At 31.0% G+C, this 23,174-nt stretch overlaps 6 protein-coding genes and 1 non-coding gene across 7 annotated transcripts in view; 5 read left to right on the top strand and 2 right to left on the bottom strand.

Annotated features, from left to right (window-relative positions):
* LOC104752002 (cold-regulated 413 plasma membrane protein 3-like) lies at positions 2,827-3,864 on the bottom strand. The gene is made up of 4 exons (XM_010474062.1): positions 3,641-3,864; positions 3,427-3,540; positions 3,287-3,357; positions 2,827-3,176 (listed from the first exon to the last, which is right to left on the bottom strand). The coding sequence occupies exons 1-4, from the start codon at positions 3,745-3,747 to the stop codon at positions 2,914-2,916; spliced, it is 555 nt and encodes a 184-aa protein (XP_010472364.1). The 5' UTR covers positions 3,748-3,864; the 3' UTR covers positions 2,827-2,913.
* LOC104752001 lies at positions 4,627-5,362 on the top strand. The gene has a single exon (XM_010474060.2). It carries the CDS (start codon positions 4,662-4,664, stop codon positions 5,163-5,165), a length of 504 nt encoding a protein of 167 aa, XP_010472362.1. The 5' UTR covers positions 4,627-4,661; the 3' UTR covers positions 5,166-5,362.
* On the top strand, positions 8,337-10,061 carry LOC104752000 (LOB domain-containing protein 10-like). The gene is made up of 2 exons (XM_010474057.2): positions 8,337-8,731; positions 9,100-10,061. Exon 2 carries the CDS (start codon positions 9,122-9,124, stop codon positions 10,046-10,048), a length of 927 nt encoding a protein of 308 aa, XP_010472359.1. The 5' UTR covers positions 8,337-8,731; positions 9,100-9,121; the 3' UTR covers positions 10,049-10,061.
* TRNAM-CAU lies at positions 10,455-10,526 on the top strand. The gene has a single exon. It is a non-coding gene; the product is annotated as a tRNA-Met (tRNA).
* On the bottom strand, positions 10,708-12,067 carry LOC104751999 (reticulon-like protein B13). Its single transcript, XM_010474056.2, has 4 exons — positions 11,965-12,067; positions 11,650-11,836; positions 11,234-11,445; positions 10,708-11,015 (listed from the first exon to the last, which is right to left on the bottom strand). Exons 1-4 carry the CDS (start codon positions 12,002-12,004, stop codon positions 10,834-10,836), a joined length of 621 nt encoding a protein of 206 aa, XP_010472358.1. The 5' UTR covers positions 12,005-12,067; the 3' UTR covers positions 10,708-10,833.
* LOC104751998 (L-ascorbate oxidase homolog) lies at positions 14,587-17,352 on the top strand. The gene is made up of 8 exons (XM_010474055.2): positions 14,587-14,769; positions 14,859-14,968; positions 15,081-15,351; positions 15,457-15,556; positions 15,656-16,001; positions 16,087-16,452; positions 16,563-16,641; positions 17,015-17,352. Exons 1-8 carry the CDS (start codon positions 14,620-14,622, stop codon positions 17,216-17,218), a joined length of 1,626 nt encoding a protein of 541 aa, XP_010472357.1. The 5' UTR covers positions 14,587-14,619; the 3' UTR covers positions 17,219-17,352.
* The window catches only part of LOC104751997 (methylesterase 1-like), a 2,478-nt gene continuing 1,997 nt past the window's right edge, over positions 22,694-23,174 (top strand). The window contains exon 1 of the mRNA XM_010474054.2: positions 22,694-23,154. Within this exon, the coding sequence (XP_010472356.1) occupies positions 22,795-23,154 (360 nt within the window). The 5' untranslated portion in view covers positions 22,694-22,794. The remainder of the gene's footprint in view (positions 23,155-23,174) is intronic.

Here is a 23,174-nt window from a genome sequence, read left to right as displayed (position 1 = left end):
AGACACATAAGCAAAAAACTTGAGAAAGTATACCATGAGTGGAAAGTGGGTTTTTGTGACAATACTTTAGAAGAAAGTGGGTTTTCATGACATTTGCCCTTATTGTTTTACCTAAACATCTGTAGTGTTTTGGTTGTATATATATGTTTTATTGGTAACTTAGTGATCTCTGATTTTAGTTAATGAGAAATATAACATTGGAAAAAAAACCCATAACAAAAATTGTTAATTGTCAAAATAAAAATTAGAATTGGTAACTCTTACGTGGACGGTGGCAAAAATCCAGAGTGATTGGGATATATGACGTCTGGATAAGTGTGATTTGGTGGAAGAACAAATTTGAAGAAGTAAAACTTGAACTTGGGTTTCAAGTCGACCTACTACACACATACATAAATGTCACATCCACAGTTCTACTTATATGTTCATCATTACTTATTAACTTTGTACCACATTTTGATTACGAATGTATAACATGCAGCTTACATGCTCAAGCTTAGATTGTTCATTAATAATATATGTGTGAAGTTGATGTTAAAAAGCAAAAGAGAAAAGTTTTATTTGTGGTCTTCATAAGGAGGACGGTGACAAAACAAAACAATCCTAACGATTGGGATTATATGGCGTGGCTAAATCTGCCACGTTACAATACGAACGCAACGACGTGTCTCCTTCAATAAGCGTTGTCCTACCTCTCTGAATTCGACAACTTGTTGCAGAACAGGGAAGTAAGCTTGTCAAGTCCCCCTTATTACCGGGTGACATCTATTTTTCATATATTTTCTTTGTATATATCAAATTAAAAATATAGATAATGTTTTTTTCTTTATAATTTGTTTTTGAAGTGTGGTTATTAAGAATTGATGGTTGATTAGCTGTTATGGAGTTTAAGTAATGATGATGATTTGATGGGTCAATGGGTTAATTGTCAACTAAGCACATTGATGCCAACCGCAAGTGACTTGTGTTCCCTATAATGAACTTCTAATTTATCTTTATTTTTTTAGCGTATTTTAAAACTCTTTTCGTGAATATTTATACTCCAACATTCATCCCGCATTAAGAACATACTGTTTGGTGATTACTTAAGGAAAGGTGGATTACAAAAGTAGATTAACAAATTATTAATACATGACTAAGTCTTCTGAGTTTGAGTTTTCTCGTGCAGTACTCGAAAGAGAAACAGATAGGCATGTTGTTGATTTGGAAGTTTAATTAATTTAGTTGTAGGCTTTGTAGCCTTGGAATATCTAGAATTGATGTTTTGTAAACTTCAAGAAAGTAATCATTAAAAATATTTAAAATTTTGAATTATTATTGGTTTAAAATTAAATAATATCTCTTTAGTGAAAAAAATATATTTAAACTCAGTAATTATTGTTTTCTTAAAATGTGTAAAAGCTTCTAAACATCAATCTTATCTTTATGAGACAGAGGAAGTAGACTTGTTGGCTATGATAATATACTTGTAATCTGTGTTTTTATTCTTACAGAATAATTTGGTCTCTTTTATAAATACTTGTGTCTGTCGTGCATACGTGTGCGTACTTTATTGATTTGTTTGTGAATATGATTTTTAATTATGCGTAAATTGTCTTATGCATTGGGTAAAAAGAATTGTCTTTTAAGTTGTAAAGTTTTGCCTGAAATAGAAGAAAAGGAGGGACACATGCTCCACGCTTTTGTGAGAAGCTTCATGGACGATACATTAATCTCTCACCCCCAAAAGCTAGTATATATAACTTCTTTTGATAAAGTTAAAAAAATATTGTACCAGTCGTTACCTTTGTTTGACTAACTGAAATGATTTTCTTTTCGTAATTTAAAAAATGGATTTTAAATTTAACATTCTATTATTTAATTTGATTTTATTTGATTTGTATCTTGGTGTATAGTTTGTTAAAAAAAAAATTATTGTATAGTTTGCTTTTTTAGTTTTTTTAACATTGTTAGAAAAATATCTTTTGACGCCCTAAATTTTGGTTCTCGCTCCGAGTGAAAGGTCAAAATACCGTTTTTTTTTTAACGACAGTTATCGTGATATCAACATGACAAAATTAGCCGAAGAGCCTTTGCACCTTATGGTATATCTATATGGCCGTTAGGGTCTTCTTCACCGGCATAAAAAACTTGGTTCCATCTCTCTTTTACAAAAGGTTGAAGCCCTAAACGAATAACTATGGCCCAGTGGCCGAGACAAAAAGAAAAATGGTATCTACGAAAATATACACTAATAAGCGAATTTGAATACTGAAGAACATGAATTTCAATGTTCGTTAATGTCCTTCAAAAAAAATTGTAAACTAAATAACTAATTAGCGACACACAACGCAAGAGCTAATCGACAAGAATAAAAAGAATATTCTCTCATACTAAAAAGCCATTCCTTGAGTTATACGCCTTAGAATTATCTCATATTTTTATGATGATTTGGATACACGAAACTATTTCAAAAAGTCCATTTTCTTTGTTATATATTACTAGCATATTCATCATAGACTAGTCGTGCTTTTTGTTATGTTGGAAGAGCATTCTTCCAAGATATATTATTATTATTAAATATATTGTAATCAATTTTATTTGATTTGGTAATTTTGTATAAAAATTCGGTTTGCATTCGAATTGATAATTTAGGGTTGGTAGGATCTTGTGCCTACCTTTAAACAAAACATTTATATAATTCTCCATAAATTATCTTCTGCAAATTGGAAACGATTGTAAATTGTAAATACATACAGTCAATTTAATAGTCAAACCCTAATTAAACATTAATCAGTACTCTTTGAAGCCTTTAAAAGATATGATTTCAAAATTTTGATACTTTTATTCACGGCGACTAAAAACAAGACACAAGATCCGTCTTCGACACCTTATAAGACCACCAATCACAATATCAGCAATATCGTTGGGTTCTTAGTAGAAGAGGGAAGCAAATGCGGAGAAAAAAGGGTAGAAAGAGAGAATATAAAGACATATGGTGAAAGTCAATTTGTCCTTTTGAGTGAATGAGTTTTTGAAACCACCACAAGCTTTAGTGTGTCTATCTAGAAGGTAAAAGCTCGTCAAAAGACTCACATTACCTCCCGTATATTTCAGGTCGTCTCTGAATGCATCCACTAAATCCCTCGGTGTAGCCACAATAAAAAGAATCGTTGCACTTGGGATCTCTAGCAATTCTGCAAGTTATTTTACTTATTGTTAAGGAATACACATAAAGACTTAAACCAATTTTTTGGAGTTGAGAAAATAGAAAACAGTAATCGAAAACACTAAACCGTAAGCGTACCAGGAAAATGGTTTGGTAAAAAAAGCCTGAGAACAACTGTCAAGAGTGCGATCCATTTCCCAAATCCCGCCCTGCGAACACACAAATCGAATACTTAATCCAATTGTTACATACTTAAGAGTCAAGAACAAAAAGCTTACCTAAAAAAATGGAAAATAACGAGAGGAAGGCTAGCGAAGAGGTAAGGAGCTAATAGTGAAGTCAACATGTTGTTTGGGTACTTCCATTTCGTTCCATCCAAAATCATTAGGAAACTTTTAACCACATAAAAAGTAATAAACATATATATATATAAGATGAAGAGTAAGTTATACATAAATCATATAGTTTAAAACATGAAAAAATATGACTGACACAGCTGCGAAGCACGCGACCCATCTAAGGAATAACGTAATTATAACTAGGACTCCGTTGCTGTGGCTTAGCTTCTCTGCCGCGACTTGAAACTCAATCTTTTCCATTTTTAATTTAAAATAAAAGAAACCAAAATAATATAATCAGAAGCAAAGCAGAACTCAAGTTATAAAAAGGAGAGACAGAACAAGAAGATGACCCAAAACCGAAGTCTTCGTCTTAGAATCCAAATAAAAAAACCTTGTGTATATGTCATGGATAGCTAATATTATTAATCCTATATATTTTTAGGTAGCCATCCATAGTTGAACAAGTCTTGAGAAGAACATTCCAAAGAACACCATATCTACCGGTTTCTAGTTACAATTTTTTTTTTAACGTCTTCAATTTTTATAAAGTTGACATCTTATTCATGTTTAGCGAAAGTAAAACACATACAAAATTAAATAAAAAATATACGATATGTTTTCACATACATAAACGTTACTCGCTAATACGTTAAGAACATGTAGAGTCACAATGCTCAGCTAGGATTCTTGTCGAATTGACTACTACAAGTAAGGAAACCATCTGTACATCTCTAACTTGTTGGCTCGTTATGAAGGGAATTTATAATCTTCTTATCACGTTAAAACGCTTAATCATGGTTCGCCACGGAAAAACAAGTTGCGAAGCGCCTCCACATATATCTATGGACAAGAGTACAAGACCATTGCCAAGTTGCCAACTACATGACCGGTTATAGAAATTTGACTTTAGTCAAGGCTAAAATGTGTCGCACCTCACGAATTGCTTCATGAGAGTCATCATATAACAAAGTTGCTGAAATTTTTGGGCTAAAATAATTATATAAAATGGATTCCCTTATTATTTAATTACTTCTTTTGTTATTTACTTACCCATCTCTCAAAGAATCTGAATGGAGATGACGTGTCACGTCAATAGACAATGAAAATTATTTTGTTATCTTGTTGTATATATCATCATCACATCGAAGTCTTTTTTTGTCCACCTAAAAAAAATGGTTTCGAGTGTTTCGCTTTCTTTACTCAGCGGTGGTTGCGGAGCTCTCCAGGCACGCTGCGCACGCACTGCGTATGTTAGCCCACGAGCAGCGCCTCCTAGCAAACCAGCGCCTCCTACGTTTTCACTATCCGGCGCCTCTCGTAGGAATATTTTATTTTCTTTAACGGCAGCGACGGTGGTGACGGGACTTCAGCCGGCATCAATGGCGGAGGATATTCCGTTTTTCGGTATAAGAAAGAAGCTGAAGAAGGCAGAAGAAGAAGCGGTGGAGATCGTTAAAGAAGGTTTCGAGACGGCGGAGAAAGGGGTTGATGCGGCGGAGAAAGGATTAGCAGCTGCGGAGAGAGGTGTAGAGACGGCGGAGAAGGAAATCGTGACGGCGGTTAGTTTTAATGGATTGACACAGGCTGGAGCGGTCGTGGCCGCTGAGTTAGTCGGAGTTCTTGTTGCCACGTCAGTGGTCAATGGGATTTTAGGACCAGAAGGTCAGAAATCGTAGGATTGAAAGATTCTAATGTACTTTTTGTGTTGGAAATTAAAGAAAGATTTGTCTAATTTTTTTTGGGTTAATCAGGTTTTGAAAAAGATAGAAAGTATGTGGTCTATTTTGTTTCCGTTTTCATTTTTATTTCCATCGAAAGTAACTAAATTGTGTGGCTCATATTATAAAATATACATAGCTATTAAACGTTTCAATTGCTTTCTGATCTTGATGGGCAGTCTACGGTCGATAAATATAATTATTTTATTTTAATTTCAAAATGTTTATTAAAATGTGGAATTTTGATATACTTATTAATTTCAAAATGTTTATTAAAATGTGGAATTTTGATATACTTCCTCTGTTCCAAATTATAAAAAAAATTAGTGTTTTTTTTTGTTTTTGTCCCATTCTATAAAATTTGTTTTTTTTCCAGATTTTTCTGCATCATTTATGTTTATTTAGTATGTTATGACCATTTGTATTCTCTAGTCTTTTTTTCTATTGACTAAATATTTTGAATAAATATTTAATTATATATTTTATGTAAAAATAGCAAATCATTTATGATTTCTTAAACGGTTAAACCTTGTTCTTTTAGCTAAATCTTATATATTGGAACAGAGGAAATATCATTTTGGTATACTATATTGTGGATTTTGTTTCCAATAATTTATCACGACACTATTAAAACTTACTTCAAGCACTAGATTTTCATGAGGTATATAAGAATTAAAATCTTGATTGAATAACACAAAACTTAAGAATTTTACATATAAGATGTAATTCATGTTCAATAACACAAATTTTCATGCCCTGATTTTTTTTCCTTTTCTTTGGACATAGTTTTAATAATTCATAATTTAAAATCAAAGGTTGAATAGTATTAGGTGGTAATTAAACTATGTTAAAATCCATGATTAACATTTTGTTTATTTTACCTCGGTTGTTTAAGAATTAAGTAAACTTGGTGATGTTAAATGTGGGCAGCACCAAATTGCAGCAAGAGCATAATGTGTTTAAGTTTGAGAGTGTTCGTCATTTTAAAATTTCATTTTCGTGTATATAAACGAAAACATGAAGATAAATGTAACCAGGAGATCAAATTCTATTAGCTCAATTAATAAAGACTCTTAGACAAAATTTAGAAGTCGCTGGTTCAAGTTACATTTGAAAAGAGATCATATAATATGTTATAATCCCTGTTTTGAAGAGTGGTATGGGAGTTCGGAATTTTTTAGTTATTTGAAAAAAAAAAGAAAAAAAAAAAAAGTCGAGAAGCTCTCCTGAAACTTAAAAGGAAATGAGCGGAGTACTTGAGCATATGTTATTGTAGAGTACTCAAGAATCGAGTCACAGATAGAGGATCAAAGAAAAGGACCCGTTGGTTGTTGCTTGTCACACATAGTTTTTTACTACTGAGACTTGCATGTTTTTTTTTTTTGTGTTCTACTCCGGTTTTTTTTACTTGTCGATATAGAGCTTTGCATACAAATTAAGAAAATATATCAATGTTCTATTATACCTTTTTCTAATATATTTTCTAATTTTTTTATTGATTAAAACATTAAAATAGTTGGGGATAAAATTAGTATTTTTACTAAACATATGCATTGGAAACTTAAAATGACAATTATTGGAAAACAAAATTTTTACTCTAGTACGACAACTAAGAAAACGAGAGGGAGTATATTTTTTTGGACAATACATTGGAAAAGAAAGCAAAATGGAGAGGCATATTGATAACGAAATACATAACAAAGGCTTAAAACCCATGTTTACAGAATTTTATTCTTCCTTTTTTTTTTATTAAAAAGAAAGAAGAAGAGGTTTATCGAGAGAATGCGCGGAGTACTCAAATATGTCATTGTACAGTACTCAAGGGCCAATTCATGAAAAGGTTATTAATAAAACAATATCACTATGATGATCATGGTAGTCTCTGAACTCCATCTCTCGCATATGATTAATGATACGTTAGCTTTTTGTGTTCTATATTGTTTTAAGGAAAGAACAACGGAGAGGCATATTGATAGTGAAAATTCCACTTAAAAAGAAAGAAGTTAAGTAAAACCTACGTTTAAATGATTTTCTATTCTTTTTCTTTTTTTGTTTTTTTCTTTTTACTTTCATAAAATTCAATGCTATTTTCTCTTTATTTTTATGAGTAGTTAATGTAATATACTAGCTAGTGAAAATTTTACTCAATTTGTAGATTTTTTTTTCTAATTTAAAAGAATAGGTTGAGTATAATATTGTATTATCACTAGACTAAGTTGAGATTTTTGATAAGCTCAAGCTTAAACTCAAGTCCTCTCTCATTATCAGTCAAACATTCACTGTACAAAGTTCAAATCAAAATACTCATTTGTAGTAGTAGTAGGTACATTGATTTGAACGACCTAATCTACCTACTTACGTTATTAATTTATTATTAGTTACTTGTTCACTGATTACATCGTATCAAGTTCAAATCCGTGAAGTATTTATTAGAGACTTTAAAATCAAACGTTATGAAGTATTTAGAGCCAATAACTAAACGTTCACTTATCTTTCTTTTTTTCATTTTTTTTCTTCTTAATATCATACACTTCCAGTCCTATTCTTTTGGGATAAACTAAAAGAACAAGATAATTCCCCTCTATTTATTTGAAAAATAAAGTAAAATACTAAATAATAATATAGTTAATAAGTGTTCAACTGATTTTAGTTTTTTGTCAGCCATTCAAGTTAAATTCAAGACATAATTTGAAATTGTTATTATCAACTAAAAATCTAGTTCAAATCAATGAAATCTTTAAAGACAATATACCTTTGTTATTATAACTTAAAACGTTCATTATAATTACAATGAAGTTAAAAATGAACGCTCAATGTATACAAACTTCAGAAATGTTAAATGCTAATTTCACATTATGTATTAAAATTTTTTAAAAGTTGATATAAAATACTTAAGGATATGCTATAATATTTTTCTTTTTTCTTTTTTTAGATTCTGAAAAGTGCAAGTTAAGTTTATCAAGACCTAGTAAATTTCAGTTAAAAATATATAACCAATATCTAAAAATAACTTATTTTTCCTACCAATGTAACTATATTTGATTTTATTTTCCTCAGCAAAATTGAATTAGTCATCTACTAACTAATTATCAATTGACACATTTCAAATTCTCTATCAATTACAAAAAACAATAAAAAAAATATTGCATGAGCGGTTAAGATATTCGATTTAAACACACGATGTCTCTCATCTCTCTCTCTTCTCTCTCGTTGTTGTGATATATAATCTAAGGTTTCTAAATCTCAACTTTTGTTGTCTCCTTAAAATTTTCTCAGAAACATCTCTCCGTCATTTGTTCCTTAGTTTTGTAATCAATCTTCACGACTCCTCAGGCACTGTACTGGGAATATCTCTGTCTTTTCCTTTCTCCTTCATTTCCTCTCTCACTCTTTCAAAAATCCAGTAATTATTTTAGGTCATCTTTGTTTTTTTTTTTTTTGGGAAATTTTAAAATTGTTATGAATATTTCAGGTACCTCATTGAAGGTCATATGAGAACAGGAACGGAGTTCTCCAACGATCGGGTACGATTTCTTAATTTTATTTTGATTTAATCCATTTTATGTGGATTTCAGATTTTTTTTTTGTCCTATAATGAGATTGATTTTGGCTGAAAACTGATGTAATCAAAAATAATTAAATGTTCATAGTTATGTTTTGTTTTTATTGTTGTGAGAGTTGATGTGATATGTTTAAAGGATGATCCAAATGCTCTTATTTGTTCTGGGTTCCATGTATTTCTTGGTTCCTTGTATTTTTAAGCTAAAACGTATGTGGTTGTGTTTCTTGTGCTTCAAGGATAGTCATGTCTTACATTACATATTTCATTTGCCTTGTTTCTAATGTCTTAATTCCGTTATTTTTTTTTTTTTCTTTTTTAAATTTTTGATAGAGTTATTGTTTCTTGAGAGGGAATGGCTTCAACACCTTGTGCGGCATGCAAGCTCTTGAGGCGCAAATGCACTCAAGAATGTGTGTTTGCGCCGTATTTTCCACCAACTAATCCTCAAAAGTTTATATGTGTTCACCGAGTCTTTGGAGCAAGCAATGTAACAAAGATCCTTAACGATCTCCACCCTGACCAACGTGAAGAAACTGTTAATTCTCTCTTCTATGAAGCCGAGGCGCGTATACGTGACCCAATCTACGGATGCGTTGGACTCATATCCTTCTTACAACAATACCTCAAGAAAGTCCAACAGGATCTTGTCACTGCTAAAGAAGAGCTTTCTGGTTACATGGGACCTGATGCTGTGATTCCGCCGCCTTACCTTCCTCCTCTAGGTAACAATCCTCCACCCAATTTCATGATGTCTATGGAAGGAATGCCACTTGGAGTGATCCCTCAAGGAGAACCCTTGATGATACGTGAACCAAACTTGTCTCAGCAACATCAACCGCAAGATGAGCAGTTGCAATTCATGGCATCTGATGCACAGAGAATGGCTGCAATGATGATGGAGAGAGGAGACCAACAAGGGATGTTCAATGGTTACGGAATTGGCAACAATGGGTCGGTTACAGCCACGGGTTATAACCAAATGGATGTGAATGATCACGGTGCTGGTGGGTCGTTGTCTGGACCATCTCTTGCTTTAGGAAGCTTTGGTGATCCTTATCAGATGGGTCAAGAGGCAGACCATGGTCATATCAACCATGATCAACTTCAGACACAACTCATGCTTCAGCCTCCATTACAAGAAGGTCAAGAGCAAACAGAGGAAGGACAGTTTCTGATGCAACCAATGGGACAAGAGAATCTCCATGAAGAAGAGGAGGAGGGAGAGCTTGAACCACCGGTTAAATGGAGGAAATCTGAGAACAAGGAAGCTAGTTTTTAAGAGGCAATTGCAATAAACGAAACAATTACACTTTTTTCATTTATTGGTTAGTAGTTTAGTACTAACTCTTGAATATCTAATTTCTTTTTTAATCTACCGTATTAGTATTATTCATTCTCACTATATTTTGCATCTATAAAATTCAGCATTGTCAATATGCATCACACTTCTTTATACCGATAGCGAATTTAATCTGAGGACGCCTCAGATTTTTGCTAGGGTTTAGAATATTTGGGGACTGTTGCCGTCTTGCGGAATATGGATTCTGTATAACTTCCGAAGATACACAGAGGCTTAAGCTGATACTTTAACACTCTAATGATGTTTTGCTTGAAACTAATCACCGAGGTGAATCCAAGACTAATAGTGTTAATAAATATGTAATTGGTAGCTCTTATCATAACAAATCAGAGTGGCGCAGCGGAAGCGTGGTGGGCCCATAACCCACAGGTCGCAGGATCGAAACCTGGCTCTGATACAGAGTGGCTTCTGGTCTTTTTTTATTCCCTCAAAAGTTTGCTCTCGTTATTTGGCCAGACAAAACATATTAAGATATTTCAAAGAAATGATACGTTGCTCTAAATTATTACCTAATTTAGTTTAAGATCTTAAAACTTTATCAGGTTTCTATTACAAGTATAAAAATATACGCCAAAATCTTATTGCAATTTTCTCTGTCTCATTTGTTTTTGCGGTGAAAATAGTAGAATCTACTATATTAAATTTTGTTTATGCGTCTATGTTTTACACTATTTTACATTAAAAAAAAAACAGATACAAAACATCTACTCTGATTTTTTCACTTCATCATATGTACTATGCTCTAACTTGTTCTTCATCATTAAAATCTTCTCATGAGTTGTACCGTACACTCCTTTTGATCTCTCTTTAACATCACCCAATTGCTTCTGAATTTGAACTCCATACTTCTCCCACAACTTTGGAACTGTCAAGCCCATCACCAATCCTGTAAATGCCAGAGAACAAACTTGATCACACTAACATTTAATGATATTACTATTTTGAAGAACAAAAAAATAAAATTGGGACCATTTTGAGAAAATTATCACTACGATGTCAATAGCACACCAGATGATTAATGATTAGGCTAAGGAACTTATAGTTGAATAATCAGTATTACTAAATCCGTTGTGTGGTGCACGACCAACGTAGTTAATTACGTACCGATGAAGAGACAAGTATGGAAATCGAGAAGCTTTCCAATTCTTGACAAGATCCAAAAACCTAAAACGGTTCTCGCGAAAACAAACCATTCACTCTCAGCACCGACTCGGAACATCCATCTCACAATTTCTTCCATTAACACCCGACAAGACCTCACTGTCTCTGTTACAAACTCCTCCGACACTTCTAACCCTGACAACTCCGGTTCGACCCTGTCCAAAAATTAATAAAACATACATGAGCAACTAAAATATATATATATATAAGACCATTTTTAAAACGTAATCCGTTAAAACATGGACCGTATGTTTGACATAAACAACTGTGCATGTCACTCGAACCTATCTGAATCAGAAATTATTTGTAATATAAAATTTTTGGCATTTCAAATAGTTTTGAGATGGAATATTAATTACTTGCTAAGAAGGCGAAGTAAACTCCCCCAGAGGAAAACCATAGAGACAACAGCGATACCGATCCAAGAAACAATGGTTATGGAATTGAAACCATAAAAGTTGAGTAAAATCCATGTCGATGTTGAGACTGTGAGTATAGAGAAGGCTAATTTCTTCCTCCTCCATAAGTAAATATCCTCCACAATATCTTCGATGTAATTTATGAAACATATAGCAAGGAACAAAACAGAGTTAAAGTAAGAATAAAAAGCAAATTTAGTTAGTTGGTTAAGAAATTATATATATATATATATATATATTTTGACTTAAGTTTACCAGATTTGGGTGAGGGATCTTTGGTCACGTCGTTAGCCATGGCTGTTTTTGATAATGGTTGATACTTAGATATGTATATTGGAAATTGATAAGAGTTAAGACTGCGGGTAAAATATTTCTAGTTCTTGATGTAACACGTCGTGGTGGTTATGGTGACGTGGTAGTCATGCATGGTTGGTATGTGTTGCTTGATAAGGAAACCATGTTCACCATGTAGGACTATTCGGACGAGTACAAAGATAGTTTAGATGTGAAATCGTCTTCGAAACGAAACAATATACATTAAAACCTCTATAAATTAATATTCATTAAATTAATAATTTCTATAAATTAATAAATTTATTCAATCTTAAATTAGGATTAGTATAATTTTGGACATAATTCGATAATATAATAAAATAATATTTTTTTTGAAATTTTTTTATAAATATATAGTCCCATCAATAATATAAATTAATAATTATATAAAAGTATCTAAATATATATATATATATATACACATTAATTTTTATTTAAGTTTATTTTTAATATTTTTACTATATTAAAATCTTTGAATATTATGTTCAAAACATGATAATTGCTATTTTCATTTTAACTGGTTTTATAAAAATATTAATTCTAAAGATTAAATTTTATTTTTAAACTTTTTTTACTAAATTTGGAAAATTTCTTTATAAATTAATAATAATTAATTTATCAAAAAATTAAAAACTTCTATAAATTAATAGAATTTTATGGTTCCGACATTATTAATTTATTAAAGTTTCACAGTATCTCTATATGACAATTACGTGTGTTTCTAAAAAACTCATCAATTTGAATTTTGGATAGAAAACTCGATGATAGTTATATGCGAGGATAAATTAAAAACGATACAAAAATGTTAGTTATCCAATAGGAGCAAGTAAATTTTTGTTGATTCACAAAGTGGGTAAATATATATATATATATATTTTTTTTTTTTGAAAAAGGGTAAATTTACGACCACATGAAAGTTCTTATTCGGAAGTTCTTATTTGGTGAATATTTGCGTATATTTTCTTTTATATAAATGATGTTGATTTTTTAGTAGAAAAAAAAATTATGTGCATTTTATAACTCTGAATAGATAACTAAGCCAATTTTCTCTTTTTTTTTAAAAAAATGTAAGTAAACTGAAAATAAAATGTATAAGTTTTCTTAAAAATGTAAGATAGAATAAGCCTCTAAATTTAGCATTCGAGACAACCAGAACTTAGAATTTGGCGGTTCTAGGAGGCTTTATCGGATCGAGTTTTCTATTTTTTTGTCTTCTAATACTTGCCTATAACAATTTTAAAAACAGTAAATAAATGCCTATAACAATTAACAAAAGCAGTAAATAAACTAGTTTATCTTAAGGAGAGCAACATGGAAAAACCGAGCTTATTGGTTACGCATTCATGTGTGTGGACTATTATGTAATAAAATTGGATTCCCAATGTGAATTCCCTTTTAGGGATGCCTCATCATGTTCATAAGTTACCACTCGGTTTGACAATTGACGTAATCCACCTTCATTTTCCTTTTTAAACTAAAAATAGCTAATTGTTTGTCCAAAAAAAAAAAAGAAAAAAAACTAAACATAGCTAATTAATAACTAATGCCAATTGGTGTCTCATGAGAGTTAATTAGTTTAGGAAATTAAATTCATAAATTGAGCAATCGAAATCTGTATTTTCCGAACAAGCTTGTTTTACCAAATTTGTTTGCCAACTTAGTATTAGCAATGGCAGTTTAGCATGTAAATATCGAAAGAATGGAATGAATTCTTAACTTGAAATTAGGATAAAGATCTATAATTTTTTTCCATTATTTTTTAAAAATATATTCATGAAACTTGTAATCTCAAATTCCACGATCCAATGATGCATTAAATGAGAAGCGGTTCGTGGCGGTGACTATAACTTCTCTTCTACTGACATCGACTCATCGACCACGGCCAAATACAACTGTACAATATAAAGATAACAATATGTTAATGCAAAACCTTCTAATATATGTAAACCGAAGCTAATCAAGACACAAATTCATGATTTTATCCTAGATGTACGGCGAATTTCCGCAACTTATTATTAAATACAAATTTTATAATGTAGATAACTATATTTTAACATAATAGCATAACCGCAGTTGTAATATTCTTACAGAAAAAAAAAACATAAGATTTTTGCATGACAAGAAACTACGTAGATGGTCAAAATTATACCCAAAAAAAGAAAAGTAGATGAATATGTTAGAATTCAGATCCGAAATCCGAATTTTATGCTAAGGGTGAGTTATTTTTTTACTTGCTGAAAAGTGAAACTGATAACAAGAGGTTCTCTTACTTTACCCATCATATTTTTCATAACTCAAATAAAATCCATTATAAAACTTTAATTTAAGGAGAAAAGAAACAAAAAAGGTTTGCGGCAATTGCATGAATTACGGCGCAAAAGAGCATTGGTGCCTTTTGTGTGTGCACATATGCATGCATGGGGATTCACAATTTGAACTTACTTCGTCACTTCCATTAGATTACTTCTCTGTTTTATACTCATTTAGTCACTTGTATATATATTTAATATCAACCTTAATTGGTGAAATCTCAAGAAAATTAATAGTCTCTCCACCATAACAATACTTATCTAAACAATGACGAAGCAGAAAAATCTCTTGCTAGTAGGGTTCTTACTGGCTTATTGTTTTAGCTCAGTTTTTATGGTAAACGCAGAGGACCCTTATCTTTTCTTCACTTGGACTGTTACTTATGGAACCCGATCTCCGTTAGGTGTTCCTCAACAGGTTATACACTGTTCTGTCTCTTTTAATTTTCTTTTGTGGTTGGTTTATGTATCATAATATACTGTGTTGTTATTGTTTTAATTTTTCAGGTTATTCTTATCAATGGACAGTTCCCTGGTCCTGCAATTGAAGGTGTAACAAACAATAACATCGTTGTTAATGTCATTAACAAGCTTGATGAACCTTTCCTCATCACCTGGTACGTATAATTTATACATGATGGTCGTCTTTAAATTGGGTTCAGATTTAAAAACAAATTGATAAGGTTCTAAACCTAAAACCAGAACTTGATACTTTAGAAAAATGCGTAGGAACGGAATTAAACAGAGGAAGATGTCGTGGCAAGACGGAGTTTTGGGAACAAACTGTCCGATCCAACCAAACTCGAATTGGACTTACCATTTTCAACTTAAGGACCAGATCGGTACTTATACATACTTTGCTTCGACGTCTATGCACAGAGCAAGTGGTGCTTTTGGTGCACTTAACGTTAACCAGAGGTCAGTCATCTTCGTTCCTTACCCTAAACCAGACGCTGACTTCACTCTCCTCGTCAGTGATTGGTACAAGATGGGCCACAAGGTACTAGTAGAATACAAGATTTAACTTCCCAAGTAACCAAATTTCTTTTAGGGCTTAACTAAGCGCAGCATCTGAATATATGTGCCTCGTTGTTGTTTTTGATAGGAACTGCGAAGGAGGCTTGACTCAGGTCGTGCTCTTCCTCTTCCGGACGGCCTTCTCATCAATGGTGCCTCTAGAGGTTTAGTCTTTACAGGTCAACATGGTAAATCCTCATAACCAAAGATCCATTTGTCTCCTTAATTCAACTCTCGGCTCTTAATTTGTACTATTTATTGATATCATGTTTTATGTGTTTGTAAAGGCAAGATATATAGGTTTCGGGTATCAAATGTCGGGATATCGACATCAATTAACTTTAGGATTCAAGGACACATGATGACTCTCGTCGAAGTAGAAGGCTCTCACACTTTGCAAGAGGTATATGAGTCACTTGACATACACGTTGGCCAGTCTGTCACCGTGCTGGTCACACTGAAAGCTCCAGTTAAGGACTACTTCATTGTGGCTTCAACACGATTTACCAAACCGGTACTGACCACCACAGGAATCCTCAGTTACCAAGGCTCCAAAATCAGACCATCTCATCCCCTCCCCATGGATCCTACTTACCATATCCATTGGTCCATGAAACAAGCAAGAACCATCAGGTAATTTATACTATTTAATTTGGTCACACAAAACTGAGTTGAGCAACTTTATGGCAGCACCTAATTTGAAGGTCAATTGATATAGGTTAAATTTGACGGCGAATGCAGCAAGGCCAAATCCACAAGGATCCTTTCACTATGGTACCATACCGATAAATCGAACTTTTGTTTTAGCCAACGGAAGAGCGAGGATCAATGGGAAACTCCGGTACACAGTGAACCGTGTGTCGTACGTTAACCCAGCAACTCCTTTGAAATTAGCCGACTGGTTCAATATTCCCGGGGTGTTTAACTTTAGGACCATTATGAACATTCCTACACCAGGACCCTCCATTCTTGGAACTTCTGTCTTTGATGTGGCTCTTCATGAGTATGTCGAGTTCGTGTTCCAGAACAACGAGAGATCTATTCAATCTTGGCACCTGGACGGCACTAGCGCATATGTTGTTGGGTAATAATTTAGCCTAATTATAAGTTCTTTGATATCTAGCTATCACTATCACGCTCGATCTATCAGATTTGTTTGCTAGATTTATTGAAGATGCTTATAATTATAATCAGATACGGGTCAGGCACATGGAACATAGCCAAGAGAAGAGGTTACAATTTGATTGATGCTGTTACAAGGCACACTTTTCAGGTAAAATCTATAAACATGTATAAACTATAAATTGAACCCAAATATTAGAATATTACATATACTCCTTCCGTTTCATAATATATGATGTTTTAGAGGTTTTTGTTTGTTTCATAATATAAGATGTTTTCAATTTTTGAGGTAACTTTTAGACTACTTTTATATTTTTTATTATTTATTTTATGCAGTCTTGTTTCTGATTGGTTAAACTTTTAAAAAGTAAACATTTCTTATTATGCGTGCTTTGGCTAAAACATCTTATATTTTGAAACGGAGGAAGTATAATAGTTTATGTTGTAAACGTCTAGTAAATACTATATACATGCATATGAACTATTTATGGCGCTAAATGTTCTATATATGTGTGTAAAAATAGGTGTATCCAATGTCGTGGACGAGCATATTGGTATCACTAGACAATAAGGGAATGTGGAATTTGAGGTCACAAATATGGTCAAGGAGATACTTAGGTCAGGAACTCTATGTTCGTGTATGGAACGACGAGAAGTCTCTTTATACTGAATCCGAGCCTCCTGCTAACGCTCTCTTCTGCGGCAAAGCCAAACGTCCTCGCTTTTGATTTACATTAACTTTTCTAAAATTACAATATATATCCTAGCTTTATTGTTATCAGCTTTTAATATACATGTACGGTTTTATTATTATTATTACAAGGACTCACACCCCCAACGATGTCGTAGGGGAAGTATTTTAGAAAAAGTTAATAAATTTGAAATTTGAAATTATAGATTATGAAATCATTTGAATGTAATAGAATAGTTTGAATACATAAACATTAAACAGAAACTGTTACTAAAAGCACAACCATCAAAATGGAAACTTATAAACAAAAAATATTATGTAGAATAGACGTAAATTTGCAAAAAACATTTTCTAAAGTATTATAAATATATAAGATATTTTATGAAAAATTATGGTAAATAGCTAAAAATAAAAAGAATCATAATGACAAAGTGATCTTAACTGAGAATATTGAACTAATGGTTGTGATGAGTAAATGTAATTTTTATCAAATAATTATTATTAAAAATTTATTTAATAAGAGGGAAACTATATCAAAGAAATATTGAAATTAAAATACAAAACTTTTAAAAACATGGTAAAATAAATTTTAAATATTAAAATAGTTTTTAACGATAAGTTATGATAATTAGACGCAACTGTAAATTCTATAGTAAGTTTTCTTAAATTTCTATATTGCTATAATCATTTCTAAANATTATGACAATTAGACGCAACTGTAAATTCTATAGTAAGTTTTCTTAAATTTCTATATTGCTATAATCATTTCTAAAATTTTAATTAGATTATAATATAACATTTAATATTAGATATTAAATGTTATATTATAGAAAGTTGCAACGAACTATGATTTGTTAATTATTGATGAAGAGACAATAATATAGAAAGTTCAAAAGATATGGCTATTTAAATAGACACACCTATTAAAGCGAAAAAATTGTGATGATAAAATATGAATAAAATATAGTGCAAAAAGACACAACTCTACAATGAACAGATACAACTGTTTGAGTAAAAAAAAACAAATAATTTTTTTTTTCACAAAAAAATACTAAAAAAAGTCACAACTGTTGATCTCATTTATTAAGATTGTTATTATTACTTTTAAATATTAAATATTAAAATATTGTTTTAATGAAAAGTTACGATAATAGACACTACAATAAATTCTATAGTAAGTTGTATTAAATTTCTCTATTGCTATAATCATTTCTAAAATTTTAGTTAGATTATAGAATAACATTGAATATTAGATATTAATATTCAATTATTTAGATTCAACATAAAATGAAAAATTTGTTTCAACGAACTTATTGGTTACTGATGAAGAGACAAATATAAAAAGAGTTCAGAAGACATGGCTATTTAAATAGACACACGCCAATGATGTTATACACCTATTAGAATGAAAGTTGTGATGAAAAAATATAAATAAAATATAATGAAAAGATACATATAAACTACCATATTGAAAATGTCAAATTCAAAAACTCACTATATAATCCATCTAACTGTTGGAAAAAAACTCTAACAATTTTTATTAAATTTTATATTTAAAATTAACTAAAAGTTGTAAATTAGATTTATGATTCCAAAAATCTTTTGTTAAATCAAGAATTGGTGGATTTTTTTTTACTTTTAAAAGAATGAATGCTAGAGAATAATTTAGAAAGCTGTAAAAACTGTTGAGATTGAAAATTTATATTGTTTTGTGTCATTGCAAAAAAATAAAAACAGTTCAAACAAACAAATATATATAGATATCAAAAGATATGAATGTCCCAATAAACACAACTCTATAGTGAACAGTTGTAACTTTTTATAAATAATAATTTTAATGAACCATTATGACTTTTTGGAAAATGTCCAAAAGATACGAAAACACAAGTGTTGATTGTATTTATTCGGATTGTTATTATATATAGATTAATTAGGCCACGAGGGTGTGACGTTTAACAAAAAGACAATTCTGTTAGTTTCAGTGATCCGTTTGCAAATCACGAGCCTAACAACTTGCAAAACAATCAACAAGAAAAGCATAAATACATTTTGTCTATATTTTTCTCGAGACAAAATCGATGACGACGACGTTGTTAACAGGAATTAGCACTAGGCGGGCTCCATTAATATACGAAGTGTCTTTTATATACGAAGACATTGAGTAATATATGATATTATTTTTTATTGATAGAGGTGAATATATTTTTCTTGAGGTGAATATATATGTAGAAGTGTCTTTTTTTGTTTACTCAAGTTCATTGATTTTATTTTTAATCTTCGATTCTCAAATTTTCTTTCTGAATTTTGCTTTAGTACTATAGTATTAGAATCGATGCAAAAAGTTTTCCAAAGACTTCACATAAAGGCTAGAGCATTTTCTGTTGTTCCACATATCGTGGCTAGATCTGTCAATTGCAAATGGTAAATCATGATCGTAATATAATATTTAGAAAATGTGAAAATAAAGAACGATGATGATTGTGAGATCAAAAACGTATCAAAACAAAAGAAACCAAAAAGTAAATGAAATGAACCTACTAATGTTGAAATATCTTCGGATATATGTAAACCACATGTTTTATTTATATCGTTGAGACGTTCACCTACGAAAGAGACGTAGAAGGTAGGTCCCCATTCTTCATTTGCTTGGATTTAAAATCTCCTTATTCAGCCGAACATGTATTGCCTCTATGAGATAATATATATTGAGAGTGCATCAACATTTTCTCTTTGGAGTTATACTTGAAGGACTTTTTCACTCTCAAGATTTTCTATTTGGAATTATACTTAAAAGATTTTTTTTTTTTTCTTTCTCTGTCTCTTTTCTTCTCATCAATTAATATATGTTGGATAGTCAATTATCAGATGGCAATTAACAACTAAGTCTGTCGATTAGTTGGATCAAGATTAGTACTTCTTCTTTCTTCTGTCCTATTTTCGAAAATATTTATGATTTTTTATTTCTTTCATTTTTATGTATTTTATAAGTTTCTTTGTAAAACTATCTTTATATGTAATTAATATTTTGTGATTATTAATTTTCAATGATTAGGTCAATCATTTTAAATTAAAAATTACATCTAATAATTTTGTAAATAAATAAATTTCATATGTGCACTTTTAACCAAATGGTATAATAAAATATTAAAATGGGACAGAGGAAACAACAAAATCTATTATATATATTTAGCTGGGTGATAACGACAATTCAATTAACTCTTAGCATTTAGAGCTCGACTGGATCTTTTAAAACTAAGAAGTCAACTTTTAGGCCAGGGTTATACTATTACTTACCACCAGCTTGAATGTATAGTTGTGCCAAGAATGAAAAATAGTAAGTGTATTCTAAGAAATAAGATAAGCTGATCACTAATCAGTATTTTAGTTTTGCATATAATATTAGATATTTAAATACTGATTTTTAGAGGAGATATTTGGACAGTTGGAAGTTTTTAGGAGAATAAATGTTCACTGTATTAATCATAACTTTTGAACGTTGCTTTGACTAACCCAAAATCATCTCCATTGGAAAGTTAATTTAACTTCCTATGACTTTCATTTAGGACTATGAAGATAAATCCCAAGGGAAGGCCTTCATATGATGCATCGTGCATAACCATCTCTTGTTTATTTTATGTTCCTTTCTTATTCTCTTAAGCCCAAAATCTCTTCTACAATTTTTCCTTTTTAATAGTTTTCACTCCAAGACCTAATAAAGATAACTAGAATGCAAATGAATATAAATACAAAATCCAAGAAAATGGAAATAAAGGGTCATGTGACAGTAAATATCATCGAATTATTCATTTGCATTTATTTGACGTTTTTTTTCTTGTTCAAGCATTTATGTGAACTTTATTTAACGATTTTGTGCAAAAATAACCCTTTAAATCGCCATTTTTGCAACTTTACCTTTCATCTCCTAAAAATGTAGATTATTTACACGAGGTAAAAAAATAATACGCAATCTAGTCTTTATATGTATCTTCTAAACATTTATGCGGGCACATATACTATATATATTTTTTTTTAAATATAGATTTGGACTCTTCATCGTTGGGGTTTCAATTTAATATACTGCATATTATTTTTGACTTCATGGTTTGTTTTGTATTTCTGGAAATTGTAAGATAAACATGCAAAAAATAGTGAATTGAAAGGTTTTTTTTGTACAAAACCCTTTATTTAATGGTATTTTAACCTATGAACATTTGTTCTAAGAGTGGTCAAATTTTAATAAAAATCTACATTTTATTTTATCAATGTAAAAGCAGATTCTTTGGTACAAAAAATTCATTCCAAACCGCATCATATCACTTATGTAAACAATGTTCATTCCAATTGGCTCTAAATTGTTGACAAAAAAAATTGAATTTATTCATAAGAACAAATATGATTGTTTTTAAAGTTCTAAATCTATTTTTATTTCCCAGTCATGGTGTTTCAAACATCCCTCTTTTTCCTCCATATACATATACCCACGTTTTAATACAAGTGTTGTTTAAGGAAACAATTAAATTTGCGGTTTTATTCTTTTTTCGTAGGGCTAAAATTGAAAATCTTACCAAAACTTTAATATACAAGACTTCACTTATTTACAATGTTTTAAATCTAAAAAAAATGAAACAGAAGTTTTTTTTTTTGTTGGTTATCATCTCCATTCCATTGATAACATGCTCATATACAAAACAATGAAGGTCCCCTTAGTGGATCTATTGAAGAGATTAGTCTCATTTTAATAAAAAAATAAATAGTCTCGTTTGCTCTCCAATGGTTTAATTATTCGCAAGTGAGTTCTTAATATATCCAGACAAAATATTTACTCCACTTTAATATATTTTAGAGTTAAAATGCAAAGATAATAACGATAAACCACTTTTAGTATATATTTTGAAAAGTGGATTAAATTGAATACGAAATTGAAAAACACAAATAATCATAATTTACTAAATTAACATAAACTTCTGCATACAAATCTGAGAAAGTAAAGTAAAACGAACAAAACTACTAAAGCATAATAATAAAAGAACATAAAGAAATTGGAGTATTAAATTGGATCTAACTGACACTTTATCTATTACAAAATAAAAAAATATTTCCAGTTTTTTTCACACAAATTAAAACATAATAAATTATCTACATAAACACTATTCGACCACTTATAAATCAAACTACAAAATTCTAATAATCATAAACGTATAAATATTTAATTTTATGAAAATATAGCTTTACAAACAAAAAGTGTTTTGCGAAAAAATTATTTATTATGAAACAGAGGGTAGTTCATTTAAAAATCCATTCTCTATTATTTATTTTAACAATATAATAGGATAATAAAAATATTTTTTTTTGGTCAACAATGAAAAATAATTTAACGAAGTACATTTTGGTTAGAAAATAATTCATCTTCACGGGCGACAGACTGTATATAGTATGTAAGATTTGGCAGGTAAACGTTAAATTAAATAAATATTATCGTGAGTAGCAATCACCCTATTCTCTCGTACCGAAGCGACTTTTTTTTTTGTCTTAAACTTGACCAACAATATCTTCTATTTATATTTGTATGCGTTTGAGTTTTAGGAGAGTAGGAAAATATCAAAGGTCACAAGAATGAGCGAGGGAAAGAGGAAACAACATTTTGTACTAGTACATGGTGCGTGCCACGGAGCGTGGTGCTGGTACAAGGTTAAGCCACTGTTAGAGGCGGCGGGCCACCTCGTAGCTGCCTCTGGTTTAGACATAACCAAGTCGATCACTGACATCCCTACATGTGAACAATACTCAGAGCCATTGACGAAGCTGCTGACCTCATTACCAAATGATGAGAAGGTTGTCCTCGTAGCTCATAGCTTTGGTGGCTTGAACTTAGCCATAGCCATGGAAAAGTTCCCCGAAAAAATCTCTGTCGCTGTATTCTTGACTGCTTTCATGCCCGACACCGAACACTCACCATCCTTCGTCTTGGAGAAGGTACCTCGTTTTTTTTTTTT

The sequence above is a fragment of the Camelina sativa genome, chromosome 16 (assembly GCF_000633955.1).
Source record: "Camelina sativa cultivar DH55 chromosome 16, Cs, whole genome shotgun sequence".
Taxonomy (NCBI): domain Eukaryota; kingdom Viridiplantae; phylum Streptophyta; class Magnoliopsida; order Brassicales; family Brassicaceae; genus Camelina; species Camelina sativa.
Note: the sequence above shows the minus strand (reverse complement) of the source record. Positions and strands in the feature narration are given on the sequence as shown.

Bases quoted from the DNA above. Each gene is read 5' to 3' on its own strand.
- LOC104752002 (XM_010474062.1), bottom strand. From the start codon at position 3,747: ATGGAAAAGATTGAGTTTCAAGTCGCGGCAGAGAAGCTAAGCCACAGC. The intron at 3,541-3,640 runs GTCAGTCATATT...TGTGGTTAAAAG, and splicing joins GTCGCGTGCTTCGCAGCTGT to TTTCCTAATGATTTTGGATG. The intron at 3,358-3,426 runs GTAAGCTTTTTG...GTGTGTTCGCAG, and splicing joins GTTATTTTCCATTTTTTTAG to GGCGGGATTTGGGAAATGGA.
- LOC104752001 (XM_010474060.2), top strand. From the start codon at position 4,662: ATGGTTTCGAGTGTTTCGCTTTCTTTACTCAGCGGTGGTTGCGGAGCT.
- LOC104752000 (XM_010474057.2), top strand. From the start codon at position 9,122: ATGGCTTCAACACCTTGTGCGGCATGCAAGCTCTTGAGGCGCAAATGC.
- LOC104751999 (XM_010474056.2), bottom strand. From the start codon at position 12,004: ATGGCTAACGACGTGACCAAAGATCCCTCACCCAAATCTG. The intron at 11,837-11,964 runs GTAAACTTAAGT...ATTACATCGAAG, and splicing joins AGATCCCTCACCCAAATCTG to ATATTGTGGAGGATATTTAC. The intron at 11,446-11,649 runs GTAATTAATATT...ATTTTTGGACAG, and splicing joins TTACTTCGCCTTCTTAGCAA to GGTCGAACCGGAGTTGTCAG.
- LOC104751998 (XM_010474055.2), top strand. From the start codon at position 14,620: ATGACGAAGCAGAAAAATCTCTTGCTAGTAGGGTTCTTACTGGCTTAT. The intron at 15,352-15,456 runs GTACTAGTAGAA...TGTTTTTGATAG, and splicing joins GGTACAAGATGGGCCACAAG to GAACTGCGAAGGAGGCTTGA. The intron at 16,453-16,562 runs GTAATAATTTAG...AATTATAATCAG, and splicing joins ACTAGCGCATATGTTGTTGG to ATACGGGTCAGGCACATGGA.